Source organism: Elaeis guineensis, chromosome 7 (assembly GCF_000442705.2).
Source record: "Elaeis guineensis isolate ETL-2024a chromosome 7, EG11, whole genome shotgun sequence".
In the NCBI taxonomy this organism is placed as follows: Eukaryota; Viridiplantae; Streptophyta; class Magnoliopsida; order Arecales; family Arecaceae; genus Elaeis; species Elaeis guineensis.
In genome coordinates this window covers 91,867,390-91,878,305 of record NC_025999.2, presented here as the reverse complement: position 1 = coordinate 91,878,305, position 10,916 = coordinate 91,867,390, and the positions used below count along the sequence as shown (strand labels likewise).

The 10,916-nt window shown below is 39.2% G+C and overlaps 1 protein-coding gene across 1 annotated transcript; it reads left to right on the top strand.

Annotated features, from left to right (window-relative positions):
• The first annotated feature begins 3,158 nt into the window (after positions 1-3,158).
• Positions 3,159-8,399, top strand: LOC105048502 (non-specific lipid transfer protein GPI-anchored 8). Its single transcript, XM_073261071.1, is given in 4 exon segments — positions 3,159-3,387; positions 3,390-3,596; positions 4,655-4,711; positions 8,160-8,399. Coding segments are annotated over 4 exon segments (558 nt in total). The 5' UTR covers positions 3,159-3,200; the 3' UTR covers positions 8,267-8,399.
• Positions 8,400-10,916: the final 2,517 nt, after the last annotated feature.

Genomic DNA, 10,916 nt, shown 5'->3' with positions numbered 1-10,916 from the left:
TTTTTTTTAAATTTTGCTCGAGAAAGGTAGGAGTTTCAACGAGTATCCTATCAACCATCATTTTTCTAGTTGGGAAAAACCGAGATTTTCTTGGTGAATATGATATTTAAGTTATCGAGAACAAAAAAAAATTATAGACCTATCAAGTCGTTGATCATGTTTCTATTAAAAAATTCTTCTTGTTTCAGCTCATCAATTTTTTTCATGTATTCCGATTACTTTGAGTCTCTGAACTTTGAAGTCGTTGGTCCTAGATCATTTTTTTATATCTTTTGTTATTTCTTTAGAAAAATTTACATACCCTTGAAATTTTTTTTTTTTTCTGGTTGGAAAAACTTCAACTCTTCTGTGGCTTCTTAAAATGAAACACGGAACATAGTTGAAACGCGGCTCGCAGAGGATCTTAGATTGAGATCATGTAGGATTAGATTCAGGCCCGCGAAGTCAATTTCTTTTATAAATTTCTTGAAAAAATTTGGTACTTTTGCTTAAAAAGTAAAGGTTTGGTAGTAATTTTTTTTTTTTTGATACAAACGAATGATCATATCATTTTGGTGTGAATACAATTTAGAAAGTCAGTATACAATTATCGCAAAATGTCTATGGACATACATTTTCATGGTGTCATGATTAATTTCCGATGTGATCTACAACAAACAATGCTATTCAATCTGCGGCGCTGTTCGTCTTTCGATAGATATGTCGAACAACCGTCGCAGAAAAATGATCAAAAGACTCCTACATATCATGGAGCAGCAGGTGAACTCCCACTCGCTTCGTCTTGTCCTGTATCCAGTCAATGATTGTGGTACAGTCATCCTCTATGAAAATGCTCTCTGCATGTAGCTTCCACCATACGCAAGAGATGTTCACCCAAGTTGTGGAGCTTCGCTCCTGAGACCGATGGATCAAATAGATGTGAGCCTCCAGTAGCCAGGAGTTTTCCGTTCAAATCTTGGATGATATAGCTCACACCATCTCTATCATCCTTGATATTATCATTGAAGTTGATCTTAACAAATCTTTAGGAAGAGACTTCCAAACGATGAAAAAAAATCCTTCAGATCGCTGCAGTATGGGAGCTTTAGAGACTCGAGATGACAAGAGACTGTCTAGCAGTGTTAAACTGATAGTATTTTTCAATAAGATGGCAGCTTCTTTCCAACATCGGATGTGCAAGTACAATCTCAGTATCGAAGACTAAAGTGTTTCTGGATAATCAAGTTTGATACATAATATACACTATCTTGCCACTGACAGTCTGATCCTCTATCATGCATCGACAGACCGTATCTAAAAATGAAAAAAATCAGGAGTCAGTCATAGCTCCTCAAAATTGATCTCCTATCATTTCTCAGACCAAGTACGTCCGCGGACAGGGAAGGATAGCATGCTTCAATAGAATCTTCCCATTTTGATAAAGAACCCTGTATTTGATCCAATAGATCGAGAAGTCAACTCTAGCTTCCACTACCGTGCCACGGTAGGCTTCCTCCAAATATTTTTGGCCCAGTTACTTCCAACGTCTATCGTGCCACACTGGATTTTGAGCGAGAGATTAGGCTATCATTTATTAAGAGAGAAGGAAGCCACGCATACATGTTTGCTTGGACGCCATTCCATCAGAGAAGTAACCTATGGCCAGTACGTTCCTCCCCCCATTTCCGGGTCCTTAATATAAACGGGCTGGCCCACCGCCTTGAAGTTAGATGTGGCCCATTTGATCGTACTGGCCATCATTAATTACCTAGCCCATGCAAGATTATATTTCTCGGGATATAAATTGATAGCATAGTGATAAATTTGCAAAGAGATTTCGTTTTAGCTATCATATATCAGTTTAGTTACAAAGTACCGGATTCAATAGATAAAATAATAGTTTTATTTTTGTCAGTTCATCATCCGAGGTCGATGGCAGTACCCGTAGCAATTTTTTTAAGACCTCAGGTATTGCCCGATAAACTCTTATTAATATAGCAAAGCAACCGATAAATTCTAATTTCTCCCCACTTCTCTCCCTCTAGCTCAGAAATAGATTGTTTTATTTTTCAATCTCTGAAGATTCTATTTTACAATGTATGAATCTCCGATCCTGGTCTAACAAAACTTGCCTTGATAAAAAAATAAACTTTTCTCTCTAAGAAATATCATGTCCGAGAGGACTCAAAAAAAGCCAGCGTCATTCCCCTTTCCTACCCTTTGATCCTCAGTCCATAATCAACACGTTCCTTCTAAAGGATGGACATTTTTTGGTTTGCAGATGACATGGATGAATTATGTTTACCATAATCAAATCACCACTACATTATGTAGCCTACTCTTCCTTTTCTGGTAGAGAGTGGATAAAGTGCTCGATGAATAGCCCATGGAGATGGCAATTTACTCCATCCTAGATCACCCACCCTAATTGTCCCCAATGGGTCGGATTCTTACCCAACCTACAATGGGTTTGAGGTTAATGTGTTAATGATAGAGCGTACCAAATCCAATCCAAGTATATATACTTCTTTTGAAATTTTTTTCATAACTTTTGCTTTAATCGCTTCACTCACGAGAAAGATTGAACATACAAAAGATTACATAATATAATGCTTAGTTACTCATTTTTTTTAGTTAATTATTTTTCTTAATTTAAAAGATATTGGACTTCTTAAAGAATAATATTTTTGCTTGTTATATTTTTATTATTATTAAAATTTATTTACTATATTATATTTTCTTGATTTTTATAAGTTATATAAAATACTATAATTTATTTTATACTTTTTATTTGCCCAATTTGTATGGAATTTTTTTTTTTTTTTTTACAAATTTATCTGGCCCATTCAATCCGTCCCGTCTAACCTTTTTTTGTCCTACTCCTTTCCCCAGCGGGGGAATAGGATAATGGTTTACCCGTTTAACACCTCACCCATAATGGCCCCAAACTATTGTGAATGTCAAGGCAGGCCAGTGTTCTTTGGGCCCATGACAACGCCAAAGCAGCCCACCGACTGTAACGGTCTCCACTCCCCGCAACGCGCCGTTCCGAACTCGCCTATCCACCTTCTATAATGCATCTAAAATAAGACCACTCTTTAAACGAGCGGTTACTCTCCCTCACACACAGGCAAACAAGAGAATGAAACAAACACGATAAGAACAAAGACAAGGAAAGGTGGTGAGGAGGTACAATAGAATCCAAAGACATACGTACGTGCATGCTTGAAATGAGCCAACCTCTGCCTTTCTTCCAGGAACCATGCATGTCTTCCAAGCGAATCTTGGGTGCAATCCTCTTAATCTCAACATGGCCCTCCATGGGCGCGAGCCTGCATGATTACGACGACGATACGATGCTCCCTGACACGCTCCCCTGCCTGGAGATGCTGCTGCCGTGCCAAGAGTGCCTAACCATGAGAATCCCTCTCAAACTTGCTGCAAAGCGGTAGAAACGATTCTTGCCGCAAGTCCCAATTGCTTCTGCACCTTGTTCAACAATTCGGAAGTCGTAGAGAACCTGCACACAACCAGGGAGGAGGCCCTCAGGCTGCCTAACAAATGTAGCTACAAGGATGACCTAACCTCCTGGTGCAACAAGTTAACTCATGTAACCAGTAATCATCTCTCTCTCTCTCTCTCTCTCTCACACACACACACACACACACACACGCACGCACACGCACAGTAGCTTAAGCAAAATGATTTCTTTTTCAAAAAATTAAAGCTTTCTGGGGCTTGGAAGAATAACTTTGTATTTGGTGGACAGAGGTTTGAGGAAATAATGCAGTTATTTTTTCTGTTATTGATTGTTATGTTCCAGCATAATAAAAAATTGTAGCAATGAAATAGTGCATGCATACATACATACATACATACATACATACATATATATACATACATATATATATATATATATATATATATATATATATATATATATATATATATATATATATATATATATATATATATAAAAGCAAGATATGGGCAAATAACAGCTGTTATAACTGTCATGATGATCTATAGTGATTTCAGGCGATCGATGGCAGGTATAATGAATTGAAGCATTGTGGAAAACTTCCTTGCTCTCTGTCTCGTCCTTGTGGGTTCATCATGTGTCCTATTTCCCATTTTCTAAATTTGTTGTAGACAGAGTTGGGCATGGTTCTCCATTTGTTGATATCATCACTTCTCTAATCTATGAAATTTTCCCATTTATATGTGTTGCAATTATGGTTTCCTCTCATTTTCATCTTGGCTTCTATTTCTAACAAATGATGAACTTCTTTTGCTACATATGATATGTGGTTGGAAAGTTTAAAAGTCAAAAAGAACACTGCATTGAAACAATTGGAAGAGATGCAATGCGACAGATTTCGTAACAAGATTTAACATCAACAGTAATCAGTTGTTGAGGAGATGAGGTTAGATTTGTTGGATGTTGTCATAAGTAGATTTAAAGCAAACCTAAGATTTGAATCAAGGATAAGCCTTCAGGAAAGAGGTGCCAACTAACTACGCCAATAAATTTTAGCTATAAAATTTTCTGCCAATTCTACACTGCAGTATTGCATGATGCTTGTAAATATTGTGATACGACCAACCGATATGACAATTTCTAGGATATATTAATTATAAAAATATGTTATTTGATTTTTTTTTTCACACGCAGAAACTAAAGTAGCATCAACGAAGTTTCAAACTGTGACAGAAGCACCTGCTCCAAATGGTAAGAAACAAAAATTTCCTTTCCTTTCTTCTCGAATACCTTAGTTATATTTCTCACCATATGCATGCACATAACAACATTTACCTTCCTTCTTGGAGAATATGTGGGTGGACGTTTTTTTTTTTTTTTGTGGGGGGGGGGGGGGGGGGGGGGGGGTGGGGGGGTGTGTGGAGAGAAAAAGGGAGTGAAGTGCCCCACCTACAATGGTGAAGCCTTATAAGCCACATCTTACTTAATTCCTAAGGAACCCGCTTGAACACCCTCCTCAACCTTTTCGATAAAAATCGAATAACAATAAACACCTCAATTTATCATAACATTAACCACATATATATACTTCCTTTTCTTCAAAAAAAAAAAAAAAAAGGCCTCGTACACCTTTTGCATGGAAAGTGAAATAGCTGATGGTGATCTAGAGTTATATTCAAGCAATTGGACATGTGAAATCCATGTGTAAGTAAAAATAAATAAATAAAAGACGGTTCAAGGAATTGTAGATAAGAGAGATAAAACAAGTGAATTAGAGAGAAAGTATCAATATTTTTATTATTTTAAAATTTTTAATGAAATCCATTGGGTTGTGAATACGGATGAGTGATTGTAGATTTTTTTAAAAAAAATTAATTAGTTTAGAATGTGTAGGACAACTTATACAAATGAGAGTGCAAAAATAAATACAAGTCCACATTGTTATATGCCTAATTAACTTTTTAATCATATTTTTGTGCAGATATTTGAGATGATAGAAATCAAGGATATTCTAGCTAGAAAATTTGACAGAAGAAATCTAATATTATGTATATATGTATATTTTTATTTAATATTATAGTATTTGTTGCAGCCGATCTTCGATGAGCTAGTCAAGTTGTTGCATCTGAGTGATGGACGGCGAGAGATCTATAAAACAAATCTTCCTGCTGAAAGTTATTTGGTGAAAAAGCCTCTGATGTTTAAATCAGTTGGAGAAAGGACATAGCCGAAGGCAAAAAATGAGAGTCCAAAAGCTTAATTATAATTAAGTTAGCTTAGTTTTATACGGTTCTCCATAATTTATCAGTTTATATAGAGCGAACAGAGCCATTATCGTGTAACTCCAGCTTTTAAACATTCAGGACGTAGGAGTTATGGCATTTAGTGGGCGGTTATCTCATTTACTGCTATTAAGATCGAGTAATGGACCGATCGAGTAATGGACCGCTTATAGACGACTATTGTACTCTCCATTCGCATATAGTTATTGTTCGTATCGAATAACTATTGTTTGATCCTTAGATATATGGCATTCAGATAGTCGATATGGTGCTGCATAGTTTGTCGGTCAAGTATCGATTTGTTGCTGATCACAAGTCGAATCAAGTCAGTCAAATATCGATTATATGTCGAATAGTCATCGATCAGTCGTCGATTGTATATCGGACCAAGTCGGTAGAATGCTGATTTGGTTGGATTCTATCACTCTGAATGCCGATTAGACTAAGTCTCATCGATCTAAATCGGCTTGATCTGTAATATCGCAGTTAGCCAGTGAAGAAGCGAAGATGAAAGATAGTCGGCAAGATGATGGGGATCTACCCTAGTAATTTTTTTTTTGAGAAATGATGTGAAGTAAATGTATATAGACTCGCCAAGTTCCATCGGAGAAGATGGGCTGCCATTTGTAGATTTAGAAATAAGGTAGAAGGGAGTTGGGAAATCTTTCTAAATGTTATTAGATGGCCGTTCAAGTGTCCATATATTCTCAAGTCCACGGCGGCGGTGGCGACAACGGCAGCCTCCGTCACCGCGCCGCTGTCCTTCTTTTTTCCGGTATCCTTCTCCTCGCCGTCTCCGCCTCCAGCCTCCTTCTTGACCTCTTCGCCGCCTCATTCAGCGGCCTTCTTCTTGTCCTCTTTCTTCTCGCCATCGCCGTCCTCCTCCTGATCCTTGTTCTCGCCGGCGTCGGCCTTCTTCTCGTCCTTGTCCTCCGCCCCGCCGTCGGCCTTCACCGGCGCCGCCTCGGGCTTCCTCTCCGCCGGCTCCTGCTTTAACACTACGGCGTGCTTCCTCGTCCGCTTGTGGATGTACGCCGCCAAACGCGCCGGGTCGAACACGCCCGTCACCGTCACTGTCGAGCTCTTCAGGTCCGGCTCCACTGCCTGCACCCCTGTTTTTAGTGCAGAAAAAAGAACGACTTTTAACCAGAAAACCAAGTTCTGCATCAAAATGTCAAATTTAGAACAAGAATTCCTTTTATGAGTCCGCTTTTCGACCAAAATGGACGGTCACTAACCCACGAGAAGGAGCATTCCCTCAAACGCATGCAAGCTGCCCCAACCGTATAGGAGTCGCCGCAAACCACCCCACGAAAACGCGCACCAATTCATTGATGAAACGCGCCATCGGGCTCCCTGCCGCCACTTTTGGATCCGAACCCATCAATCAAGTCAAGCTACCCCTTGGGCTTCAAACATGGGCCGGCCTCAGGTCTAGCCGTTGGCCCCGTCCAAGTCTTCTCATGAGGAAAACGTGAATGACATTTGAAAACATGCAAACATACGAAGGCTAACCTTTGCCATTGCTGAACTAATAAACGAGAAGATGGGAAACTTGCGTAGCTATACAGACAGCTGCCTTTCTCCATCCTTGTCCCATATTCCAGCATCAAACATCCAAAATATTCCACAAAGAAAGGACTCATATAGTCCAGTTTAATTAGAGGCATGGTCTTCGCTCCAGAGAATTGTTGTGTTGTTCCTCTTCCTGGTGATCGCAAGCTTGAACTGTATGCATGATGCATCGCTCCCGGCGGTGCATCAGGTGCACGGCGAAGAACCCACACTCGTCAAGAATAAGTCAGCTAACGTATTTCATTCACACACCAACTAAAAAGTCAAAACTCTATTTATAATTTCGCTTGGCTCGCAACACCTCAAGGGCCATAATTATTGTTTAAGGTCAACTATGGCCTTCTCTTGAGAGGTGGCTACCCTAACTAAATATTAGAACAAACAAAAGCCTATGCATAATACATCCCCATCGGTTTGGGTTCTCTTTCAAGCATCTATATGTTTTCCTAGAGCTGGCATGCTAAAATCTATTAGTTCCATACTTCCATATTTATGAAAAATTTACGAGTTAATTGAGGAAACCAATAATCCGATCTGCCAAAAAGAAACGAGATTAGCGGCTATCTTTGGTGCAGCTAATGCTGATACGATGTTAAACACATATATATAGACTCAGGTAACTATGCCAGATACCACGTACTTCAGTAATCAATTTCTCATTATTTTTTTTTTACTATACGGCTTTTCCATCGGTTTGTAAGTAAAATCCTTATCCTGCATAAAATCCTTTTTTGTTTACTCAAATAAAATCATATATATTTTGTATCGGTATTTCTACAATGCTTGCGATACTATCACAGGCTATCAAGTAAATCACCACTGGACTACTATTTTGTTCACAGGGTTGACATCAACAGCAGCACTGAGCATGCGTTTCATGACAGGCTCGGCAAGTTCGGATGTTATACTTGGGGTGGGTGGCATGCTTTTGTTCCCCCTAGAGGTTTAGGTTCAGACTTTTTCTCCTGCATATTAATATGGAAGGAAGGTACGTTGTATGGTAGGAAAGAAAATTTTCCAAAAAGTGTGTTCGCAGTGGTGCTTTGGGCCACTCAGGCCCTTTGAAGATTTTCACATTTTGATGCTGTATTCTTTTTCATTTTAAGCTTAATTTGTCTGCTTCACCCCTTTTGGAGAAGAAGCACCCACTGTCACGCCCCGAACCCAACATCCGAGTCGGATACGTGATGGCCGCACACTCCTTAGAGCAAGCCCTAAAGAATATGCAAGGCCAAAATAAATCATTACAACCTTAACATCTATAACAATTAATTTCAACAATAATTCATAAAATCTTGTATAGGTACAAATTAAATTTCTTCAGTTCTCTGATCAGGTACTATAACACTTTATCTATCCATCTGCTCACCCATAAATCTAAGCCATAGCCAATCATGAACATCCTGTATCTCTGAAAAGAAAAGAAAGATGAAGGGGTATGAGCTTTACAGCTCAGTAAGAATTCCCATATCACACTGATATAGTAATATAGTCTGAAAATAAAGAATAGCAATAAAATATAAAATCTCATGTTCAATGTCCAGAATAATGCAAACATTCATAAATTTTCTGTCTTGTCAAAATAGATGCATCATCATATGTTAACAGGTAAAACACTTTTGTTCAACAATTGTTTCATGCCTTATCTTTCATTTCTCTTTTCATAATCACATAATTTTTAACATTTTCTTTCTGGCTCTGGACTATCCAAGTCTATACCTCAGTTATCATCCGGATCGAATCCACTTTAAAAAGTCTTTCAAGATTGTCCCAGGATGAGCTTCTGGCCGGCTGTCCCACGTACCAAAGCCCGTGAGAGGCTGTCCCAGGCATAAGCTCCTGGCGGGCTGTCCCAGGCATGAGCTCCTGGCCGGCTGATCCACCTGTAAGCTAGTGGGGGCTGTCCCAGGCATAAGCTTCTGGCGGGCTATCCCAGGCATAAGCTCCTGGCCGGCTGTTCCACATGACAAGGCTAGTCCATACCATATATCTCTTTCTTTTCATTTAATTATTATGTGTTGTATTCATCAATCAATTCTGTCTTGCATTATGATCAATTCAGATATGTCATATCCATATAATCATGCCATCAATCTCTGATACATATATATTAACATAACATACTCATGCTCAAAATCAAATAACAGTATCTCAGATATAATAATTTCATCAATCTCAAATCCGACGATGCAAAACCAATGAGATAAACCAACGGTAAAATAACATATATAATGATGATCATGTACAGGGATTCTTACCTTTACCGGTGACTGATCCAAACACAAAAATCAATGTTCTTCTTTGGTTTATGAATTCTTTAACAAAATATTCCGCTCAATATCATTTGCAGACAATCATCTCTTCATAACTCTGATCAAATATAAAGATCATATATGGAGAAAATTATCGATAATCGATCCTAATAACACAGATCGAGGATTTCTCTTAGGATTAACCAAAATTAGGACTTGTCTATGTATCTGGATCCTCCACTGATCCATAAGACTTCTAGAGAGAGAAAATCCATGAAGAGAGAGAAAATTCTAGAGAGAGAAAGTAGAGAGAGAAAGTATCTTCGAAAAATTTTCGTATCCTTCCGATGAGGCACTCATGATCGAGATCATCAGAGGTCCTATCAGGGTAACTCAATATGAATCAAGTGTTACAAATTTCGAATAGAATCGGACTGGGATCAGACTACCGCACGAATTTCGGAGCAATCTCAGGTCATCTTATTTTCATCTCAATTTTTATCCTAGGGTTCATGATGCAATCAGAGAGAGAGAGTAGAAAGATTCTAGAGAGATAAAATTCATAAAGAGAGAGAATCTAGAGAGAGAAAATGTAGAGAGAGAAGGTAGAGAGAGGAGAGAGAGAAAATTTTTCTATCTTCTTCTTCTTTTTATTTTATTTTATTTTTTTATTTTTCTCTTTCTCTTTTCCCTTTTTTTTTTTTCTTTTTTTTTTCCTTTTTCTTTTCTTTTTCTTTTTTCCTTTTTCTTTTCTTTTCTTTTCTTCTTCTTCTTTTCTTTTCTTCTCTTTTCCCGTGGCCTCCCTTGGCTGAAACAGGGGAGGACCGTGAGGTCCCCCCGGTGGCTCGGGCTCTGACGGCTTGGCCGGAGATCCGACAACGGCCAGCGATGGGGTTCGGCCGGCGGTGGCCAGCAGCGGACGGCCGGCGGCAGGGTTCGGCCGGGGAGAATCAAGAAGAGATCGGAAAACAGAGAGATTCTTTCACGACTGATTTTCGGCAAAGACGGTGGCCGGCGGCGAGGCTTTGGGCCAGGGGAGAAAGGGAAGAGGGAGAGGAAGAAGGGGAGGGGCTTACCTTGCTCCGGCGGTTGAGAAGAGCTCCGGCGAACCCCTTTTCTTCCGATCAACCACCCACGGTATTCCTTGAGAAAATCTCTCAAATCCCTCGAATTTCTTTGAAATTTTTGTCGTAAAATCTTAAGGGAGGACGGGGGATCTTTATAGAAGAGATTTCCTACCCTAGTCGGACTCTTTGAGTTCGATTCCGTAGGTAACGGAGAGGAAGAAGACTCCGGTTAGGAGTCTTCCTCCTCCTCTATTTTTTTTTTTTTTGGTATGGTTTTGGG